Genomic DNA, 24,423 nt, shown 5'->3' on the forward strand with positions numbered 1-24,423 from the left:
CGTTGCAGTGCGGCCATGCTACAAGCAGAGCTGCTGCAGGTACAAAGAATACAGCACCGAGATGAGGAGCACGACACTTATATAAATAGGATTACAAAAAAAATACTGACTTGGTTATTCCCCCCCCCCCCCCCCCCCCCCTCTAGTAACATATGATGCTTTTCATGCCAGCATTAAGGGCCCGTCTGATCACCAGAGAGTACAGACTGAGGGAGTCTCCTAACCAGAACAAACTGGAGTTTAAGTGTTAACAGAAACTCCACAAAGCCGGTGAAGCATCTCAGACACAGGGTCAAGCTTCAGCTCGGTCAGCCAGGCAGTGAGGGAGACTTCACTCGCACCGTGAAGGGTTTGATGACATCTCCTTATATCTCGGGATAGAAAGGTCTGCAGGATGCTCACACCACCTTTCTAAAACCAAGGACTGCTCGTTGGTTAGTATGTGGCGAGGAGAACTCAAAGCTCACGGTCTCGCACACAAAAAAAAACCATGAAGAGCCGGCTTCACCATAACTACCACCAAAACCGGTGCCGCAGACATCTGCCAGGGACCAGACCATGTATCTGAATATAGGGTCAGAACTCTAACAGGGAAAGGGTGGAGGGCTGGAGAACAAACGGATTAGAGACGCTGTCCAGGAGAAGAGCTAGGGTAGGGGGCAGTCCCCTTAACAGGACTAAGCAGATTAGGGTCTCTGTCCTACAAGATGCACGAGCAATACAATACCTACACATCTCTAGGAACCCAAGGGCTCAGGACTACCACATACTTCCTCCTGGACCCCCCTCTAACAAGAGCCCTTTTTGCCAGTCCCAAAAAACCTGCTGGGAGGTAACACTGACTAACATGAGCGAGTTAAGTCTGTAGGACCTCATGGTCCACAGGAACGAGAATCTGCATGGCGGTAGGAATGGGCAAAATAGAAAAGGAAAAACCCTCAGCAATCTAATCGTTAATGCCCCGCGGGAGCAGGCGGGCAGGAGGGGCACAGCCTGCGGGGAGACGGAGGAGGAGGCTGGGAACGTGTGCTCAGTACTCCCAGAGCGTGGACACGTCGATAGCCTCGGCAGAGGCTTTCAGCACCCCGGCGTGGTCACCCTTCAGGTACAGGCCGTTCACCTTGATGGCCACCTTGTTGTAGTCGCAGAACTCGAAGAAGAAGTCCACAGGGGAAGAGCTGCTGCTCGTCACCGCGGAGTCGCTCCCCACTGTCCAGTATTTGCCAGTGGAATCTGCAGACAAGAGATGGTTTAGCTGGAGAGCAGACATTGGAGGGGGGGAGAGGGGAGAGGGGAGAGGGGAGAGGAGAGAGAGGAGGAGGGGGGAGAGAGAGGAGGAGGGGAGAGAGAGAGAGAGAGAGAGAGAGAGGAGGAGGGGGGAGAGAGAGAGAGAGGAGGAGGGGGGAGAGAGAGAGAGAGGAGGAGGGGGGAGAGAGAGAGAGAGGAGGGGGGAGAGAGAGGAGGGGGGAGAGAGAGAGAGAGAGGAGGAGGGGAGAGAGAGAGAGAGAGGAGGAGGGGAGAGAGAGAGAGAGAGAGAGGAGGAGGGGAGAGAGAGAGGAGGGGGGAGAGAGGAGGAGGGGGGAGAGAGAGGAGGAGGGGGGAGAGAGAGGAGGAGGGGGGAGAGAGAGAGGAGGGGGGAGAGAGAGAGGAGGGGGGAGAGAGAGAGGAGGGGGGAGAGAGAGAGGAGGGGGGAGAGAGAGAGGAGGGGGGGGGGAGAGAGGAGGAGGGGGGAGAGAGAGGAGGAGGGGGGAGAGAGGAGGAGGGGGGAGAGAGGAGGAGGGGGGAGAGAGAGGAGGGGGGAGAGAGAGGAGGAGGGGGGAGAGGAGGAGGAGGAGGGGGGAGAGGAGGAGGGGGGAGAGGAGGAGGAGGGGGGAGAGAGAGGGGGTCCAGAGACCAGGACAGGACCGGCGCCAGCACTAATGACAGTGGCACCACCCTCTTATAAACAGGATTCCTGAGGATAACAGATCTTCAGACCATCAGGAATCTCATCACAGAACTTCTTATCCGATACGCAGGTGCCATTAACTTTATTAATAAGCCAGGGGTAGAGAAGAATAAAAAACATGGGCATGTCTTTCACCATCTATTATATAAAGGATTAACATCTGGGAGTCCCCAGAAAAAAGGCAGCGGGATCCTACTGATGGGACACGTCAGAGCCGGCGTGATCAGGTTGGGGGGGATGCTGCTGCCGACCTACGTCCCAGTGACACCCCCTTCCTTACCTTTGAGGCTGTAAGCTCCATCATTAAACTCCAGCTGAAAGACGTCATACGACGAGCGGTTCGAGTCGAGGGTCCCTGTCATTTTGCGGCAGCCAATAAATCCGTGTTCCCCGCGCAGGACAATGAGGGGACGATTAATGAGCTTCATCAGGAAGTGCTCCGTCTCCCCTGCAAGGGAAAGCTTCAGTAACATGGCACCTGGAACGGACGCTGAACGTATGGATACGCAATGCAATAAACAGGGGCGAGCATGGAGGCTACAGCCTCCGCCACCGCGCACCCAACCCCCAGCTCAAACCCACATCCATTAAAACAGAACGGTGACGTTTTGGGAGTTGTGTGTTTTGGACCAAAAAGAACCGCTAAATCTCTTACAATTTGTAACATCCAACGCTAAAAGAATTTCCCTCTAATTTCTTCGCCTTCAACACAACGGGCAGAGAACGAGTCGTGTGGGCGAGTGCTTTCGCTGTAATTCAAGGTGTGCACTTCACCTGAAGAGAATCTTTTACAATTCACGATCAGACCCCTCTATGGTCTTAATACACGTATCAGATTCGGACTGGTCTAAAACAAATGCTATCAGACACACAGGGTTCCTCATATCTAAATATCAGGGACACGATCAATCTGTAACTAGTGAAACTTTGTGACTTATGCTCCAGGAAATCGTGAAGTCCATTACGGCAGCGAGATCACATTGGTAAAACAAATGATGAATTTCCAGAAGAAAACATTTTTTTGGAGGCTGGAAATACATTTGGCCCCTAATGCAAAATAAATTAAAAACAGTTTTCTGTTTAACCGAAAGGATCAGGTTTCTTTGAATGGAAAGATTGTATAAATCTGGTGCCAATTCCTGAATGGCGCATCTCACTGGGGCAGAGAGGAGCTAAACGACTCGGTGAAACCTTCCTGCCAGCATCGTGATGCCACCCGTCTGTGCCAGGCTCACCAGGAGTATCCACTGAGGCCGCCAGCTGCCCGTTCTTCTTGGCCGTCACAAACTTCCCATTGGCAGCCTTGAGGGTGATGCGCCGTCCACACCAATCAATGTCAAAGTAACAGCTGTCGTTCCTGCCGGACATCAGGAAGACAAGGGGCTGGTCAGAGCCAGGACAGGGGGGGGGGGGGGGGGGCCTTACACAGGGATAACGAGGGGCTCTAATTAAAGCCACTCAGGTGTCTGGTGTATTAACCCAGAGGCGCTCAACTCCGGTCCTCAAGAACAGGTCAGGTTAAGGATATCCCTGCTTCAGCTCAAGTGGCTCAATCAAAGGCTGCACCACCTGTGCTGAAGCAGGGATATCCTTGAAACCAGACCTGTTGGAAGGGGGGGAGGGGAGATGGGGGGTTTGAGGACTGGAGATGAGCAACTCTATTAACCCATGGGCTGCCAGAGAGACTTGAACTACATTGTCTTAAATGTTATCTATACCGATTCTCAATGCATTGCAAGCCTGGAAACACGGGGTTAAATACCATCATGTACGCTGCCTCCATTTTTACCACCATCCAGTTTATTATTAGGTACAATAGACCGGAAGCAAGAAACAGACTTAATGTAATTCCCTCGGGGGAAGAAAAGCTCAAACAAGCAGCAGACAGGTCTCTTATCCGCTAATAAGTCCCCAGCCAGAGGTGTGCACAGTGCTGTACACACAGAGCAACAAGTTAGGAGAGCAGGCACCATAACATGTCCTCAATCAGGGTGTTATACCCAGACCCCCTGTATACACTGCATTAATAAGATTATTCTGGGAGCTTTCTAAAGCTTCAGCGATTTGCAAGACGTCTTTCCATCACCCCCCCCCCCCCCCCAATCCCCAGTATGCAGCATCAACAAAGTGTCTGCAAATGTATACGTTTACTGAAGGGGTGGACAACTCCAGTCCCAAGGGCCACCAACAGGTCAGGTGTTCAGTCTTCAGCCACTGATTGAGCCGACTGTGCTGAAGCAAGGGTATCCCCAATACCGGACCTGCTGTGGCCCTTGAGGACTGGAGTTGCCCGCCCCTGGCTTATAGTTATGCTCCATGCACCGTACTGCTTCTTTCCCAGCTGAATGGAAGATACCCAGAACCGGTGGGCTCCCCAATGTCTCTACCCTGCCCTCAAGTTATAAAGCCATTAAGTAGACTCACAGTGTGGAAGCCGTGGCCTGGATCCCCCCGTTACTGGAGAGGGTCCAGTACTTCCCCGTGTAGGTTCGGAAGGCGCACTTCTTGGTGTCCTTGTTGATCTCCAGCTGGAAGGTCTCCTGGTCACTCTCTTCATCCTGATTGGCCGACAGATCCATTCCTAAAAACAAAACAAAACGCAGACATTGGTCATTCCAGATGGAGGCCCTCCGACCCCTTCCTGTAAGATGGAGGCCCTCCGACCCCTTCCTGTAAGATGGAGGCCCTCCGACCCCTTCCTGTAAGATGGAGGCCCTCCGACCCCTTCCTGTAAGATGGAGGCCCTCCGACCCCTTCCTGTAAGATGGAGGCCCTCCGACCCCTTCCTGTAAGATGGAGGCTCTCCGACCCCTTCCTGTAAGATGGAGGCCCTCCGACCCCTTCCTGTAAGATGGAGGCCCTCCGACCCCTTCCTTAAGATGGAGGCCCTCCGACCCCTTCCTTAAGATGGAGGCCCTCCGACCCCTTCCTTAAGATGGAGGCCCTCCGACCCCTTCCTTAAGATGGAGGCCCTCCGACCCCTTCCTTAAGATGGAGGCCCTCCGACCCCTTCCTTAAGATGGAGGCCCTCCGACCCCTTCCTGTAAGATGGAGGCCCTCCGACCCCTTCCTGTAACCTTTCCCAGCGCTCAGCACAAGCAAAACGTCTCATTCCCCCTCCCACCGGGCACCCCATCTGCACACAGCCATGCCCAGCGCCGGGACCCATTGTAACTCATCAGTCGTCTTAAGAGGACAATTAAGAATGTGCCAATTACCCCGAGTCAGCCAGGGGAGCAATCAGCTGTGCTCCAGACACCAACAGCAATTAAATCATGTGTTTGTTTCAGATGCATGTTTGGCAAGAGCTGGAGAGAAGATAGAGAGAGAACACACACACACACACACACACACACACACACACACACACACACACACACACACACACACACACACACACACACACACACACACACACACACACACACACACACACACACACACACACACACACACACACACACACACACACACACACACACACACACACACACACACACACACACACACACACACACACACAGAGAGAACTCGCGCGCACACACAGAGAGAGAACTCGCGCGCACACACAGAGAGAGAACTCGCGCGCACACACAGAGAGAGAACTTGCGCGCACACACACACACACAGAGAGAGAACTCGCGCGCACACACACACACAGAGAGAGAACTCGCGCGCACACACACACAGAGAGAGAACTCGCGCGCACACACAGAGAGAGAACTTGCGCGCACACACACACACACAGAGAGAGAACTCGCGCGCGCACACACACAGAGAGAGAACTCGCGCGCACACACACACAGAGAGAGAACTCGCGCACACACACACACACAGAGAGAGAACTCGCGCGCACACACACAGAGAGAGAACTCGCGCACACACACACACACAGAGAGAGAACTCGCGCACACACACACACACACAGAGAGAGAGAACTCGCGCACACACACAGAGAGAGAACTCGCGCACACAGACAGAGAGAGAACTCGCGCACACACACACACAGAGAGAGAACTCGCGCGCACACACAGAGAGAGAACTCGCGCACACACACACACACACAGAGAGAGAACTCGCGCACACACACACACACAGAGAGAGAACTCGCGCACACACACACACACACAGAGAGAGAACTCGCGCACACACACACACACAGAGAGAGAACTCGCGCACACACACACAGAGAGAGAACTCGCGCACACACACACAGAGAGAGAACTCGCGCACACACACACAGAGAGAGAACTCGCGCACACACACACACAGAGAGAGAGAACTCGCGCACACACACACACAGAGAGAGAGAACTCGCGCGCACACACAGAGAGAGAACTTGCGCGCACACACACACACACAGAGAGAGAACTTGCGCGCGCACACACACAGAGAGAGAACTCGCGCGCACACACACACAGAGAGAGAACTCGCGCACACACACACACAGAGAGAGAACTCGCGCGCACACACACAGAGAGAGAACTCGCGCACACACACACACACACAGAGAGAACTCGCGCACACACACACACAGAGAGAGAGAACTCGCGCACACACACACAGAGAGAGAACTCGCGCACACAGACACAGAGAGAGAACTCGCGCACACACACACACAGAGAGAGAACTCGCGCGCACACACAGAGAGAGAACTCGCGCACACACACACACACACACAGAGAGAGAACTCGCGCACACACACACACACAGAGAGAGAACTCGCGCACACACACACACACACAGAGAGAGAACTCGCGCACACACACACACACAGAGAGAGAACTCGCGCACACACACACAGAGAGAGAACTCGCGCACACACACACAGAGAGAGAACTCGCGCACACACACACACACAGAGAGAGAGAACTCGCGCACACACACACACACACACACACACACACGGAGAACTCGCGCACACACACACACACACACAGAGAGAGAACTCGCGCACACACAGAGAGAGAGAACTCGCGCGCACACACACACACAGAGAGAACTCGCGCGCACACACACACAGAGAACTCGCGCGCACACACACACAGAGAGAGAACTCGCGCACACACACACACACAGAGAGAACTCGCGCACACACACACACAGAGAGAGAACTCGCGCACACACACACACAGAGAGAGAACTCGCGCACACACACACAGAGAGAGAACTCGCGCACACACACAGAGAGAGAACTCGCGCACACACACACACAGAGAGAGAACTCGCGCACACACACACAGAGAGAGAACTCGCGCACACACACACAGAGAGAGAACTCGCGCACACACACACAGAGAGAGAACTCGCGCACACACACACACAGAGAGAGAACTCGCGCACACACACACAGAGAGAGAACTCGCGCACACACACACAGAGAGAGAACTCGCGCACACACACACAGAGAGAGAACTCGCGCACACACACACAGAGAGAGAACTCGCGCACACACACACAGAGAGAGAACTCGCGCACACACACACAGAGAGAGAACTCGCGCACACACACACAGAGAGAGAACTCGCGCGCACACACACAGAGAGAGAACTCGCGCGCACACACACAGAGAGAACTCGCGCACACACACAGAGAGAGAACTCGCGCACACACACAGAGAACTCGCGCACACACACAGAGAGAACTCGCGCACACACACAGAGAGAACTCGCGCACACACACAGAGAGAACTCGCGCACACACACAGAGAGAACTCGCGCACACAGAGAGAGAACTCGCGCACACAGAGAGAGAACTCGCGCACACAGAGAGAGAACTCGCGCACACAGAGAGAGAACTCGCGCACACAGAGAGAGAACTCGCGCACACAGAGAGAGAACTCGCGCACACAGAGAGAGAACTCGCGCACACAGAGAGAGAACTCGCGCACACAGAGAGAGAACTCGCGCACACAGAGAGAGAACTCGCGCACACAGAGAGAGAACTCGCGCACACAGAGAGAGAACTCGCGCACACACAGAGAGAGAACTCGCGCACACAGAGAGAGAACTCGCGCACACACAGAGAGAGAACTCGCGCACACAGAGAGAGAACTCGCGCACACACAGAGAGAGAACTCGCGCACACACAGAGAGAGAACTCGCACACACACAGAGAACTCGCGCACACACACAGAGAGAGAACTCGCGCACACACACACACACACACAGAGAGAACTCGCGCACACACACACACACAGAGAGAACTCGCGCACACACACACACAGAGAGAGAACTCGCGCACACACACACACAGAGAGAGAACTCGCGCACACACACACAGAGAGAGAACTCGCGCACACACACACAGAGAGAGAACTCGCGCACACACACACAGAGAGAGAACTCGCGCACGCACACACAGAGAGAGAACTCGCGCACGCACACACAGAGAGAGAACTCGCCCACGCACACACAGAGAGAGAACTCGCGCACGCACACACAGAGAGAGAACTCGCGCACGCACACACAGAGAGAGAACTCGCGCACACACACACACAGAGAGAACTCGCGCGCACACACACAGAGAGAGAACTCGCGCACACACACAGAGAGAGAACTCGCGCACACACACACAGAGAGAACTCGCGCACACACACACAGAGAGAACTCACGCACACACACACAGAGAGAACTCGCGCACACAGAGAGAGAACTCGCGCACACAGAGAGAGAACTCGCGCACACAGAGAGAGAACTCGCGCACACAGAGAGAGAACTCGCGCACACAGAGAGAGAACTCGCGCACACAGAGAGAGAACTCGCGCACACAGAGAGAGAACTCGCGCACACAGAGAGAGAACTCGCGCACACAGAGAGAGAACTCGCGCACACAGAGAGAGAACTCGCGCACACAGAGAGAGAACTCGCGCACACAGAGAGAGAACTCGCGCACACAGAGAGAGAACTCGCGCACACACAGAGAGAGAACTCGCGCACACACAGAGAGAGAACTCGCGCACACACAGAGAGAGAACTCGCGCACACACAGAGAGAGAACTCGCGCACACACACAGAGAGAGAACTCGCGCACACACACAGAGAGAGAACTCGCGCACACACACAGAGAGAGAACTCGCGCACACACACAGAGAGAGAACTCGCGCACACACACAGAGAGAGAACTCGCGCACACACAGAGAGAGAGAACTCGCGCACACACAGAGAGAACTCGCGCACACAGAGAGAGAACTCGCACACACAGAGAGAGAACTCGCACACACAGAGAGAGAACTCGCACACACAGAGAGAGAACTCGCGCACACAGAGAGAACTCGCGCACACACACAGAGAGAGAACTCGCACACACACAGAGAGAGAACTCGCGCACACACACAGAGAGAACTCGCGCACACACACAGAGAGAGAACTCGCGCACACACAGAGAGAGAACTCGCACACACAGAGAGAGAACTCGCACACACAGAGAGAGAACTCGCACACACAGAGAGAGAACTCGCGCACACAGAGAGAACTCGCGCACACACACAGAGAGAGAACTCGCACACACACAGAGAGAGAACTCGCGCACACACACAGAGAGAGAACTCGCGCACACACACACAGAGAGAACTCGCGCACACACACACAGAGAGAACTCGCGCACACACACACAGAGAGAACTCGCGCACACACACACAGAGAGAACTCGCGCACACACACACAGAGAGAACTCGCGCACACACACAGAGAGAGAACTCGCGCACACACACAGAGAGAGAACTCGCACACACACAGAGAGAGAACTCGCACACACACAGAGAGAGAACTCGCACACACACAGAGAGAGAACTCGCACACACACAGAGAGAGAACTCGCACACACACAGAGAGAGAACTCGCACACACACAGAGAGAGAACTCGCACACACACAGAGAGAGAACTCGCACACACACAGAGAGAGAACTCGCACACACACAGAGAGAGAACTCGCACACACACAGAGAGAGAACTCGCGCACACACACAGAGAGAACTCGCGCACACACACAGAGAGAGAACTCGCGCACACACACACAGAGAGAACTCGCGCACACACACAGAGAGAACTCGCGCACACACACAGAGAGAACTCGCGCACACACACACACAGAGAACTCGCGCACACACACACAGAGAGAACTCGCACACACACAGAGAGAGAACTCGCGCACACACAGAGAGAGAACTCGCGCACACACAGAGAGAGAACTCGCACACACACAGAGAGAGAACTCGCACACACACACAGAGAGAACTCGCACACACACAGAGAGAACTCGCACACACACAGAGAGAACTCGCACACACACAGAGAGAACTCGCGCGCACACACACACAGAGAGAGAACTCGCACACACACAGAGAGAACTCGCGCGCACACACACACAGAGAGAACTCGCACACACACAGAGAGAACTCGCGCGCACACACACAGAGAGAACTCGCGCGCACACACACAGAGAGAGAACTCGCACACACACAGAGAGAACTCGCGCGCACACACACACAGAGAACTCGCACACACACAGAGAGAACTCGCGCGCACACACAGAGAGAACTCGCGCGCACACACACAGAGAGAGAACTCGCACACACACAGAGAACTCGCGCGCACACACACAGAGAGAGAAATCGCACACACACAGAGAGAACTCGCGCGCACACACACAGAGAGAGAACTCGCGCGCACACACACAGAGAGAGAACTCGCACACACACACACAGAGAGAACTCGCACACACACACAGAGAGAACTCGCACACACACACAGAGAGAACTCGCACACACACAGAGAGAACTCGCGCGCACACACAGAGAGAGAACTCGCACACACACAGAGAGAACTCGCGCGCACACACAGAGAGAACTCGCGCGCACACACACAGAGAACTCGCGCACACACACAGAGAGAGAACTCGCGCGCACACACACAGAGAGAACTCGCGCGCACACACACACAGAGAGAACTCGCGCGCACACACAGAGAGAGAACTCGCGCACACACAGAGAGAGAGAACTCGCGCACACACAGAGAACTCGCACACACACAGAGAGAGAACTCGCACACACACAGAGAGAGAACTCGCGCACACACACAGAGAGAGAACTCGCGCACACACACAGAGAGAGAACTCGCGCACACACACACAGAGAGAGAACTCGCGCACACACACAGAGAGAGAACTCGCGCACACACACAGAGAGAGAACTCGCGCACACACACAGAGAGAGAACTCGCACACACACAGAGAGAGAACTCGCACATCTCATTCCAGCAGAAACCGAGCAGATGCAGCAGACTCCCTTCTCCCGAAAACCACTGCCAGGGACGAGCTCCGTATAGGATGCGCTATAGCAGGAGTGGCCAACTCCAGGCCTCAATGGCCACCAACGGGTCGGGTTTTAAGGATATCCCTGCTTCAGCACAGGTGGCTCAATCAATGACAGCCATCTGCACTTAAGCAGGGATATCCTTAGAACCTGACCTGTTGGTGGCCCTTGAGGACTGGAGTTGGCCGCCCTGCCTTATAGGATACAGTCAGGCAGCACAAGAATAAGGTCTTACTACCGGCCTCCTCATACTGCCGAGAACCAGAACAGTCACTGCCCCCATACAGAGCCGAGCTCGTGTCCGGGTGAGGGAGACGGGCACGGGGCGGGCACAGGGTGGGGCGGGCACAGTTTCATTCACATCATGCAGAATCTCTGAACAGATTTGCTCAGTTTTAGACGTTTCACATCGCTCTGACTGGGGGCCACAGGATATGGTTATTTTAGATTGTAAGCTCCTCAGAACAGAACCTTTTTACTTTGTGTATGTTAATGTCATTTTATTAGTCACGTCTTCACACCCCGTTGTACTACACGGCAGAATGTGGTTACTGGAAAACTATAATCAAATACGGTTAACTCCTTCATTGCCAGAGGATAATACATTGCTGGCTTCGGGCATGGAAAGGATAACCTATCCCCAAAGATTCTGTCTCGAGTTCCCAATCTATCAAAAGGGGGGAAAGGTAACTTTCTCCGGGCGTGAAACCTCCCACTTCGGGCGTCTGCTCGAGAGCAGGATTGGGAGATGAGTGGGCAGATCGGACCGTGGCACTGCTAGGGGGCCACCAGGGAGGCCACGTGTGAACAGACGTGCGACATTACAAAGCAATCATCGCTATTGATACCACTGAACATCTCTAATCTCTACTCTTCTGGAAAGTTGGAATATCACAGGGCAGCGAGTCAGGGGGAGTCGGAAACCGGACCCCCACCCATTGCCGGGAGGCAGAGACTCAACTGAATCCACCAGAAAATGGTGGGCAGACCCTCAACTAGACACTGCAGAATGAGCCCTCCTACCCCCCTTCTTTCTCTCCTTGACTGGATACTCTGCAGGACCAGCCTTCAGCCCCAACAGGAAACACTGCAGGACCAGCCCCCCACCAACTGAGCATGCCACAAGACCAGGCCCAGCCATCACCCCCACCCCCCAACTGGACACTACACAATGCTCATGCTTTGACTCGTTCTAATTCTGAGCCCACAACTCTCAAATGATCACTTCATTTTAGTTTTTCCATGTGCAATACGGCAAAAAGGAGAGTGGATCAGCGCCATAGCCAGCAATGATCGAGAGATCCCAAGGGGCAGAGAGGAGAACCAGATCCCAAGGGGCAGAGAGGAGAACCAGATCCCAAGGGGCAGAGAGGAGAACCAGATCCCAAGGGGCAGAGAGGAGAACCAGATCCCAAGCACCGAGCTCAGCAGGAGAATGCGTTCCTCTTTTATTACTTGTACGAGGGAGTCACACCGCGAGGGAGCCCCCACATAATTACTTCATGGATAGACTAGGAGCCAAAGCATAATAATTACTGCCCCGTCCCCCACAAGTAAGAAGTCTTCTGGAAAGCCTGGCTCCGGAGACGCACCCCTCCCCCCACCCAGCACGTGGGGGTCTCAAGCAAAGAATTCCTCATTCAGACAGCTGAACAAACTGCCGGGCAGCATTAAATAGAAGCTGTTCCTTGAAACAACCCCAAGAATGTGAAACCGCAGTGACCCAAAGATTCTCTCCCTGCGGCTCGGACGTGGCAATACGGAGCGTGTGAAAGAATCGCAGCGATCCGCCGCTACCCGGAAACAGACTGGAACAGTATGAACTTCCAGAACTTACTCGGCACGCAAACTATTTCCCTCTCATTCGGACCGTCGCTCAGAACATTATAATACGCAGAACTTAAAGGGTTGTCTAGGACATTTTCCCATCCGTGTCGCTGCAGCCGTGTGGCACGTGGCCACGGTGACATCATGCCGTGCGTGTTGCAGCAGCATGTCACCCCTAACCTACCTCCGGCACCAAAACGTCCCACTTCGCAGGTGCCGATCCGCTAAATTAGAACGTTACCAGACGTGTTCGATTAACTGGTTTCATTTGCAGAGTTGTTACAGGGAGATGGGACGGTTCCTGCAGCGGCACTGCCACAAACCTTACTTCTGGAATAGAAGGTGCTGCCTTCATTTTGCAACTGACCCAAGTAAGAGCATTGCTCGCCTTAAATATATACCCCCTTATTATACCTGTTACAGTAAACAAAGGCAGGAAAAGCAAAGCTAAAAAGTGACAGAATTATACAAGAAACGTCCTACAATTGCACTCTCTGAAACATCCAAGGCTGACGGAGTAACTCCAGTACCGTGATGCTCCCAAGAAAGAACAAAGTTCCACAAGTCACGTTGGATGGGTACATCTGGCGATCACCATTTCAAAGGACTTCACAAGGACAATTTGTCCGAGGGGGCGGGGAGGAGTCCTAATGTATAACTGGCCACAGCTAGGATGGTACCCAGTGCGACAGCTGCTGCCCCATCCCCCCCCCACCCCCCCAGCCTCTGAACAGCAGGAGCTCTGCAAGCCAAGAATGAATGAAGACTGATAAAACAGGAACAATGGTTACATTCAAACTGTGGGCCGATCAGCTGAGAAGCACTGTGTATTACCGTGTCACAGCCGAACATCGGGAGTAAGCGAAGGACCAGTTATGTCCCTGCTCTGACCTCATTTATGTTACCGTTAGAATTAGGCGCGGCGGTAGCAGAATTGCACTTCCTGTACCAGTGTCTTAAATCGTCCCCCTCTGCTTCACCAGAACACTCATAACTGCACCCAGAACTGTGCACGAGCACGTCTACGGACACAAGGTCTGTATTGGGGACCGTGCATCAGAAAGCACCCGGCATAAGGCGGTATTATTGTCCCTGTGCGGCCGCGTGAGCGCGCTGACGCACGCACACTCCCAAGCGATTTGTGAACTTGGCTGCAGGAGATGGTATAGATGCGTGGCGGGGGCGTGGCGGACGCGCAACGAAGCTGGTTCGCTCGCCCTCATTGGCTGAACCAGCTCACGTGCGCTGACGTCACGCAGACATGGGGGTAGGTCCCACAAGATAGTACAGCAGAGTGCTTGCCGGGTGCGCACGCCGCAACCTGGGACTAACTCGTGTGTTCAACAGACGCAGCCAGCCGCAGAACGACCATATTAAAAACGGGTGGAACCAAAATAGACACTGCCCCTCAGTTGAAGGAGAGCTGGTGGTCTCGGCTGGGATTTGGATGGCTCTGCACCGCAGCTGGGTCAATGCTTACTGGAGACTAAGCTTCACATGAGACCCCCCCCCCTCGCTGTGCCAGCTCCTGTCTCTCTCGGCGACACAATCTCCTTGTAACCAGCCTGCACGTCAAACAAAGCGCAGGGCGGCAGAGGAAGCTTAACCTTCTGTGACAGGCGGGAGAGGGGGGGCCGCGGCGAGGCTGCAAGGGGGGGCCGCGGCGAGGCTGCAAGGGGGGGGCGGCGAGGCTGCAAGGGGGGGGCCGCGGCGAGGCTGCAAGGGGGGGGCCGCGGCGAGGCTGCAGGTGCTTTGAAGCCTTTGTCTCTGCAGCAAAAACATTGGATTTTCAAGAAAGCGTTTGTGCGGAACAGAATCGGGGGCCTGTCATACCCGTCAATTTGTAAGAAATGGCACAAACCCACGAGAACCCAACGGCAGGCCCCCAGCACAGACATTACATGTGACAGGCAGATCGGAGTATTCTAGAGATCACTTAGATTGTAAGCTCTTCAGGGCAGGGACTCCTATTACTAGTGTCTGTCTTATGTTATGTGCATTACGGATGTAAAGCGCCATGCACATGGATGGCAATAAAGATGTACATACTCTCGCCAACGTTTCATACTCTTATAAATGCCCATGTGCCCCCAAGGTAGAAAGTGTAATAAAAGTGTTAGTTTAGGAGCTCTCTGGCAGTGCGGAGGAGCCTGGCACAGGGGGGAGAAGTGTAACACTGTCCGGGAGCGAGGGAGCAGATAACACAGCTGGGGCGTCGGATGTCCGGACTGCAAAGTGATCAACTAATAGCTCAACCCTGTTACTCACTACTAGACCTACAATCACTACCTCTGTGCCCAGGACACACCTGAAAACAAATAACTCAATGTATTACTTCCTGGTAAAACCTTTTTGTAAATACACGACTAACCCTACAAATCGCACAATAAAAACCCAACAGGGAAAAAATAATCAAAGACACCAGAGAAGTCTGAACGTTTAGTCTCGTCAAAAAAGGCATACAATAGTGTCCCAGGCCGCTCAAGCTTAGGGGATTGGTCTCCCCACCCAACACAGAGGCAACGAGGCGCTGACAGAGGAGACCTCCATGAGGACCATGTCGTTAAATGGAGTTCTGTGTCTCCTTTGCAGAACACCGATGTCTCTGTAGGACACGTCACCTTGTGTCCCGGGTGGACTGTAAATTGTCAGAGTTTCACACAACCAGTGGAGCCAGCAATGCATTGCACGGCCTGAGGCTGCGGACATCGCGCGTCGACGCACGGGCTGCGACACTGACGGAAAGCACCTGCTTTCCCTGGCCATAGTACTCGGCCATGGTGGGGGGGGGGGCCCTTACACGGGCACGCAGACCCACGCATTCATTGCTGGCCGATCTGGCAGCAGACAGGTTAAGCAGTAAATGCTGATACCATATGAGCCAGTGACAAGAAAATGGACACAGCCCACATACCCACGTGATGTACGGGGAGGGATAAAGCCTTCCTTATGATCCCAGCGCACAGTGCTGGGCACACTCCTGCCACACAGGCACAACCAGCCTGCGGAGTCTTGTGTCCATTTCCTGGGATTCCCGCATCACGGGACAGGATATCACTGCACATTCCTGACATGCAGCCCGGGTTTCACCCAACCACCATGCTGTGTAACCGAAGCCACTGAGAACACACAATGAAGAACAGATGTGCAGCAGCTGCCACAGGCGCAGTGCTTCTGCGTGCCCCGGTCCCAGAATCAGGACACTTACAGGGGGTCTCAAGTACAGATTATTCTTTACTGCAGTAATAACAGGACAACACAATCTTACATCATCACCTTACTGTAATAATACTCAGAAACTAGGTTTATAATTTACAGGGGGGGGGGGGAGAAATCCTGCCCCAAAAGCTTGCAATCCAATGATCAGTGGACAGATGAGGATGTGAGTATACGCTCCTCACACCCACGACAGTATATACACTGCTGGATCATTCCTTCATGCAATTAGAAGGTTGGGATTTGGGTCCCCACCAGAACACGAGTTGAAGTTCCTTGTTTCCATGGAAATCGTTTCTTTGAGAACAGGATTACATCCCTCTGGTTTCTCTCTCCGCCTCTTGCAGTTTATCTTTTCCAATAAGATCAGACTGAGTTAGAGGCAATCCAAGAAGCACTTTTTTTTTGTATTAATATACGCCGCCTTCGATTACCAATTACCCAAGCAGCCGATCGATTACTTCTCCCGTGATCGATCAGCAAAGATCGTGCTTCCCAAGGTTCACTAAATGGCCGCCTTTAAGTTTCAATCAATCCTTCAGTGTAACTCAGCAGCTACAATGTATTCTTATATTACCAAAGTAACATTATCTATTACAGTTTTCCACTCAAACTACTGGGAACATTGGCAACAAATGATCACAAACAGCAAAGTAAGAAAAGATAGAGGGAAACCCGCACCCTCAGATGTAAGCACTACATTTATTCAAAAAGAAAGTAACTCAAGTAGACAAACACGAAGTCAGCAGCCTGGACTCGATCTCACAGGAATATCTTGTTGTCTGTTACATGCTGTAAGGTCGATCATTCAGGTATTGGATCATTTTGGGGTTCGCTCCAGTGGATTTATCTCAAGGGAAGTAGTGTGCTTATTGAGAACCCCAGGAACGGGCGCTGAAGACTGGCTCTGACCCAAAACGTTGCCCCCCTTATTTTTTGCTCCCACTACCCTTTTCCTTTTTGGAGCTACTCCCCCACCCACCTATTCTGCATGGGTTCATTACCTGTCCTGCAGTCCTTCTCTTTGCTCTTATAGAGATCTTATGTACACTTTTTTGTGTCTTTATTCTGTATTTTGCATAGACTTGCGTGGTGTTTAAATTGTCCATTTGAGTTGCTTTCTTTTTGAATAAATACAGTGCTTACATCTATGAGCGTGCGGGTTCCCCTCTATTTTTTTTCCTGTATTTTAGCATTTGGGGTATTCGGGGTCCCACTGGGGTTCCTTGCACCTCTGTCTTTAGCCACATCTTTCCTTGGTAGTGCTGATTCTCCTTTTGTAACAAACAGGAAAGTGTTGCAAAGATCTCGCACTGCTGGGGAGGTGTGAAATCTGCTACAGAAATCAAAGGATGCTCAGTCTATTAAAACTCATTAAAAATAGCATTAAGGGTGGAATTTAAAAAAAAAAAAAAAATGTATTAATACTACAGAACCGATTTAACGATTTACACAATGACACCAAGGGGAGCCTGGTTCAATTCCCTGTGTCGGCTCCTTGTGGCCGTGGGCAAGTCCCTTTCTCCCTCAGCTACCAAAAACAGATTGTAAACGCATCTGAGCAGGGACGGCCTATAAAACTCCCATGTGCCGCACACTATACCGTACTAGTGCCGCGCTTTCAGCCCAACTGGGAGAAAAGCGCTATACAGGGAGTCCTCGTTATCCAACGTTTCACTTTATAACGAATAGCATATCCAACGCTTTACAATACCACCCTGAGGGCCGTTTTTTGACGCCTAAATACGTTATCCGACGCTCACCGCCACTGATTAACATGGGACTCACTTTACAACGGTGTCACTATCCAACGCTACTTCCAGAACGGGTTCCGGTGGATAACCGGGGGCCGCCTGTACAAAATAGTTATTCTGAAAGAATCTGCTTCCACCATTTGTGTTTCAGGCAAATAACCAAGAGTCCGTCACCTGAGCGGCCCCCACCACATCTGGATATGTCTTAGGCTAATGCCCCGGTAACGCCGCTGCCGATTCCCCGGTCTGCAGCTCACTGCAGGCAGAGAGACCGGGGGGGGGGCATGGCGGGGGAGTGACGGGGGCGCGGCCATGACGTCACCCGGCAGGTTTGCCCTCATTGGCTGAACCGCCGGAGGGCGTGGCCTAGCGCTCCGTCGCGAGTCCTGCTCTCAATTCTATTGAGAGCAGGAGCAACTCTCGCCCGAGCGCTGCGGCCCCCCCTCGCAGCAGGCCCGGCGCCATTGAGGGGAGGGCTCTCGTCCGTGCAGCGTCCGCCACAGCGGATGCTGTAGTAGGCAGCGGGGGCAAGGCCTTAGGCTGCGTCCATAACAGAACACGCTAGCTTCCGCGCTCCGGCGTCGCGCTACAAATACAAACTTGTTTGTATCACGAAGCGCCGGTCTCCCTGTAGCGCATGTACACGCGCGAGCACTATGCGCATATACGTTTGTTTCAGTGCGAGCTACGTAGCACGCACTATGGACACAGCAGAGGCTGCAAGGCTAAACACAGGGGTCGTCCTATTCCCCCTTGTAGCACCTCCTGAATCTCACCCAGTGCGTGTTTAGGGAAGAGAATGGGGATATGGCAGACTATAGATGAAGCACACATTAAATGGACCCCAAAAAGGAGTTCCCCCCCGCCCCCACCTCTAGGCTCTACAGCTTTGGACTGGAGGGAGAGGCAGAAATGAGCCCACGTTGCAGAGTAATGAGTATCCCCGCTCTGAGGCACAGGATAAACCTACATACACTGTGCCCCGTATGCTTGGTAACGGGCGTGGGAACGAAGCATCCCGGGTGTTTGAATTGTACATGGTTAGGGGGAATATATCATTTGGTACGGGACCATTTCCCTGCCCGGGCTGTGGGTGGGGAGCAGAACATGTGAAACACATTAGCAGACAAAGCCTCCTGACTGTGTGGAAGAGACAAGCCCACAGAACCTCTGCCCAGACCCGTGTCAGCAAAAGGGAGAATCAGAACATCACAAGACAACATTCAGAACCGGCAGCCTCCTCCCGAGCGGGTCCGTGTTACACATGATGGAAACACACAGCAGATTTACACGCAGGCCGTTCATCACAACGGGACCGGCCAGTTTTGGCTAAATAAACATCTTACTTCTGCAAATATATTTACAGTGTTCTTTTGGACGACAAAGGAAGCTCAAATAAGAGCAGCACATTACACCCTCTGCTCCCCCAGGGGTAGAGGCCCGTGCTCCCCCTGCCTGGGGGTAGAGGCCCGTGCTCCCCCTGCCTGGGGGGTAGAGGCCCGTGCTCCCCCTGCCTGGGGGGTAGAGGCCCGTGCTCCCCCTGCCTGGGGGGTAGAGGCCCGTGCTCCCCCTGCCTGGGGGGTAGAGGCCCGTGCTCCCCCTGCCTGGGGGGTAGAGGCCCGTGCTCCCCCTGCCTGGGGGGTAGAGGCCCGTGCTCCCCCTGCCTGGGGGGTAGAGGCCCGTGCTCCCCCTGCCTGGGGGGTAGAGGCCCGTGCTCCCCCTGCCTGGGGGGTAGAGGCCCGTGCTCCCCCTGCCTGGGGGGTAGAGGCCCGTGCTCCCCCTGCCTGGGGGGTAGAGGCCCGTGCTCCCCCTGCCTGGGGGGTAGAGGCCCGTGCTCCCCCTGCCTGGGGGGTAGAGGCCCGTGCTCCCCCTGCCTGGGGGGTAGAGGCCCGTGCTCCCCCTGCCTGGGGGGTAGAGGCCCGTGCTCCCCCTGCCTGGGGGGTAGAGGCCCGTGCTCCCCCTGCCTGGGGGGTAGAGGCCCGTGCTCCCCCTGCCTGGGGGGTAGAGGCCCGTGCTCCCCCTGCCTGGGGGGTAGAGGCCCGTGCTCCCCCTGCCTGGGGGGTAGAGGCCCGTGCTCCCCCTGCCTGGGGGGTAGAGGCCCGTGCTCCCCCTGCCTGGGGGGTAGAGGCCCGTGCTCCCCCTGCCTGGGGGGTAGAGGCCCGTGCTCCCCCTGCCTGGGGGGTAGAGGCCCGTGCTCCCCCTGCCTGGGGGGTAGAGGCCCGTGCTCCCCCTGCCTGGGGGGTAGAGGCCCGTGCTCCCCCTGCCTGGGGGGTAGAGGCCCGTGCTCCCCCTGCCTGGGGGGTAGAGGCCCGTGCTCCCCCTGCCTGGGGGGTAGAGGCCCGTGCTCCCCCTGCCTGGGGCTAGAGGCCCGTGCTCCCCCTGCCTGGGGGGTAGAGGCCCGTGCTCCCCCTGCCTGGGGCTAGAGGCCCGTGCTCCCCCTGCCTGGGGCTAGAGGCCCGTGCTCCCCCTGCCTGGGGCTAGAGGCCCGTGCTCCCCCTGCCTGGGGCTAGAGGCCCGTGCTCCCCCTGCCTGGGGCTAGAGGCCCGTGCTCCCCCTGCCTGGGGCTAGAGGCCCGTGCTCCCCCTGCCTGGGGGAAGAGGCCCGTGCTCCCCCTGCCTGGGGGAAGAGGCCCGTGCTCCCCCTGCCTGGGGGAAGAGGCCCGTGCTCCCCCTGCCTGGGAGTAGAGGCCGTGCTCCCCCCACTCGGGGGTAGGTCAGACATGGAATGCTCACAGAAGAGCCATTTTCTTTCTGATCATTTCATCCCAATCAAAAATAATTTATGCAAAGTCTTACGAGAGTCCCCCTCCCCCTGAGTGAGACAGACCTGGGAAACAGAGGAGAAGCAAGAGACCTGGGAGGAGGGGAGAGAAGAGAATCAAGACAGATAGGGGGGGGAGGAAGCGAGACAGATAGGGGGGGGGGATTAAGCGAGACAGATAGAGGGGGGGGAAACGAAATAGAGGGGGGGGAGGAAGAAAGCGAGACAGATGGGGGGGAGAAAGCGAGACAGATGGGGAGGGGGGGAGAAAGCGAGACAGATGAGGAGGGGGGGAGAAAGCGAGACAGATGAGGAGGGGGGGAGAAAGCGAGACAGATGAGGAGGGGGGGAGAGAAAGCGAGACAGATGAGGAGGGGGGAGAGAAAGCGAGACAGATGAGGAGGGGGGGAGAGAAAGCGAGACAGATGAGGAGGGGGGGAGAGAAAGCGAGACAGATGAGGAGGGGGGGAGAGAAAGCGAGACAGATGAGGAGGGGGGGAGAGAAAGCGAGACAGATGAGGAGGGGGGGAGAGAAAGCGAGACAGATGAGATGGGGGAAGAAAGCGAGACAGATGGGGGGGAGAAAGCGAGACAGATACGGGGGGGAGAAACGAGACAGATACGGGGGGGAGAAACGAGACAGATACGGGGGGGAGAAACGAGACAGATACGGGGGGGAGAAACGAGACAGATACGGGGGGGAGAAACGAGACAGATACGGGGGGGAGAAGCGAGACAGATACGGGGGAGGGGGAGAAGCGAGACAGATACGGGGGAGGGGGAGAAGCGAGACAGATACGGGGGGGGGAGGAGAAGCGAGACAGATACGGGGGGGGGAGAAGCGAGACAGATACGGGGGGAGAAGCGAGACAGATACGGGGGGAGAAGCGAGACAGATACGGGGGGAGAAGCGAGATAGATACGGGGGGGGGGGAGAAACGAGACAGATACCGGGGGGAGAAACGAGACAGATACGGGGGGGACAAACGAGACAGATACGGGGGGGAGAAACGAGACAGATACGGGGGGGAGAAACGAGACAGATACGGGGGGGGGGGAGAAACGAGACAGATACGGGGGGGGGGGAGAAACGAGACAGATACGGGGGGGGGGGAGAAACGAGACAGATACGGGGGGGGGGGGGGAGAAGCGAGAGATACGGGGGGGAGGAGAAGCGAGAGATACGGGGGGGAGGAGAAGCGAGAGATACGGGGGGGGAGGAGAAGCGAGAGATACGGGGGGGAGGAGAAGCGAGAGATACGGGGGGGAGGAGAAGCGAGAGATACGGGGGGGAGGAGAAGCGACAGATACGGGGGGGAGGAGGAGAAGCGACAGATACGGGGGGGAGGAGGAGAAGCGACAGATACGGGGGGGAGGAGGAGAAGCGACAGATACGGGGGGGAGGAGGAGAAGCGACAGATACGGGGGGGAGGAGGAGAAGCGACAGATACGGGGGGAGGAGGAGAAGCGACAGATACGGGGGGAGGAGCAAGACAGATACGGGGGGAGAAGCAAGACAGATACGGGGGGGAGAAGCGAGACAGATACGGGGGAGAAGCGAGACAGATACGGGGGGAGAAGCGAGACAGATACGGGGGAGAAGCGAGACAGATATGGGGGGAGAAGCGAGACAGATACGGGGGGGAGAAGCGAGACAGATACGGGGGGGAGAAGCGAGACAGATACGGGGGGGAGAAGCGAGACAGATACGGGGGGAGAAGCGAGACAGATACGGGGGGGAGAAGCGAGATAGATACGTGGGGGGGGGGAGAAACGAGACAGATACGGGGGGGGAGAAACGAGACAGATACGGGGGGGGAGAAACGAGACAGATACGGGGGGGGAGAAACGAGACAGATACGGGGGGGAGAAGCGAGATAGATACGTGGGGGGGGAGAAACGAGACAGATACGGGGGGGAGAAACGAGACAGATACGGGGGGGAGAAACGAGACAGATACGGGGGGGAGAAACGAGACAGGTACGGGGGGGGGGGGAGAAACGAGACAGGTACGGGGGGGGGGAGAAGCGAGACAGATACGGGGGGGGAGAAGCGAGACAGATACGGGGGGGGGGAGAAGCGAGACAGATACGGGGGGGGGGAGAAGCGAGACAGATACGGGGGGAGAAGCGAGATAGATACGGGGGGGGGGGAGAAGCGAGACAGATACGGGGGGAGAAGCGAGATAGATACGTGGGGGGGGAGAAACGAGACAGATACCGGGGGGAGAAACGAGACAGATACGGGGGGGAGAAACGAGACAGATACGGGGGGGGGGGGGGGAAGAAACGAGACAGATACGGGGGGGGGGAAGAGAAACGAGACAGATACGGGGAGGGGGGGTGGGGGAGAAACGAGACAGATACGGGGAGGGGGGGTGGGGGAGAAACGAGACAGATACGGGGAGAAGCAAGACATATGGGGATCCCCACCCACTTACCCTGCCCTCCTACCCCCCCCCCCCCCCCTACTTACCCTGCCGGGTGGACACGTTCCTCTGGTTCCCCGCGGTCAGCACCACCTGCGGGCTGCTCCTCTCCAGCACGAACAACTCGTCCCGGCCGGCCCGGCTGTTCTTACCGGCTTTCAGCGTCCCGCTGGGACCGGAGGGGGCCAGGTACCGGCCGTCCGCCGCCCGGAAAGCCACCTTCCCCGCCGAGATGTCCAGCGTGTAGCCGGTGTCCGGCGCCGGCTCGTCCCGCAGCCCGCCGTCGGCGGCCAGCAGCCGGTGGTCGGCGCTCTGCAGCCGGTAGCGCTGCTCGTGGAAGAGCAAGGTGATGAGCGAGTCCACCCCCCACGGCACGTCGCGCTCCACCGACAGCTCGTCGCCCCGGGCGCCCAGCCGGGCGTAGCGCTTGCGGGTGACGCTATACAGGGTGACCTGCGGGTGGATGGCCAGGTGGACCCCCCACTTCTCGGCGGGGGAGACGGCCGGGGAGAAGCAGGTGATGCGGTCCTCGGTGCCGCCCAGGTAACGCCCGTGGGCCTCGGACTGCAGCGCCCACCGGCCGTCCCCGTGGGCGGTCACCAGGAAGCGGCAGTCCGGGCCGGCCGCCTCGCTCTCCCCGGACACCCGGCCGTCTTTGTCGGCCGACAGGTAGCGGCCCAGGTGGCTGCGCAGCAGCACGGCGCCCGGGCCGGACTCTTCGCCGCCGCTCCCTCCCGCCGCGGGCGCCAGGCTCCACACCTGCTTCTTCTTCAGGCTCAGAGCCGAGGCGTTAATCTTGAAGCCGAAGGTCTCGGCCGTCAGGTACTTGCTGCTGCAGTTGATGAGCCCGAGCTGCAGGAGCCCGGAGCCGCTCATGGTGCCGGGGGGAGGGTGGGGGGTATCTCTCTATTACACCGAAGGATGGGGGGGGGGGGATATCCCTAATACAGGGGAAGGGGGGTATATATATATCTATTACACCAAAGGATGTGGGGTATATATATCCCTAATACAAGGGGGGGGGGGGTAATTTCACCAACACACGGGGGGGTGGGGGGGGGGTAATATCACCAACACACGGGGGGGTGGGGGGGGTAATATCACCAACACACGGGGGGGTGGGGGGGGTAATATCACTAACACGCGGGGGGTGGGGGGTGTATAGATCCCTAATACACG

The 24,423-nt window shown here is 55.9% G+C and overlaps 1 protein-coding gene across 1 annotated transcript; it reads right to left on the reverse strand.

Moving 5' to 3' along the window:
* Positions 1–130: 130 nt before the first annotated feature.
* FSCN1 (fascin actin-bundling protein 1) lies at positions 131–24,176 on the reverse strand. The gene is made up of 5 exons (XM_075565919.1): positions 23,292–24,176; positions 4,373–4,529; positions 3,184–3,305; positions 2,229–2,396; positions 131–1,233 (listed from the first exon to the last, which is right to left on the reverse strand). The coding sequence occupies exons 1-5, from the start codon at positions 24,118–24,120 to the stop codon at positions 1,031–1,033; spliced, it is 1,479 nt and encodes a 492-aa protein (XP_075422034.1). The 5' UTR covers positions 24,121–24,176; the 3' UTR covers positions 131–1,030.
* Positions 24,177–24,423: the final 247 nt, after the last annotated feature.

Source organism: Ascaphus truei, chromosome 11 (genome assembly GCF_040206685.1).
Source record: "Ascaphus truei isolate aAscTru1 chromosome 11, aAscTru1.hap1, whole genome shotgun sequence".
Lineage (NCBI taxonomy): Eukaryota > Metazoa > Chordata > Amphibia > Anura > Ascaphidae > Ascaphus > Ascaphus truei.

What these genes read in the sequence shown, in the direction of transcription:
- FSCN1 (XM_075565919.1), bottom strand. Translation starts at nt 24,120, where the DNA reads ATGAGCGGCTCCGGGCTCCTGCAGCTCGGGCTCATCAACTGCAGCAGC. An exon ending in CAGGCCACGGCTTCCACACT is followed by an intron (nt 3,306 to 4,372) that starts GTGAGTCTACTT and finishes GATGTCCGGCAG; the next exon opens with GAACGACAGCTGTTACTTTG. An exon ending in GGCCTCAGTGGATACTCCTG is followed by an intron (nt 2,397 to 3,183) that starts GTGAGCCTGGCA and finishes TTTCCCTTGCAG; the next exon opens with GGGAGACGGAGCACTTCCTG.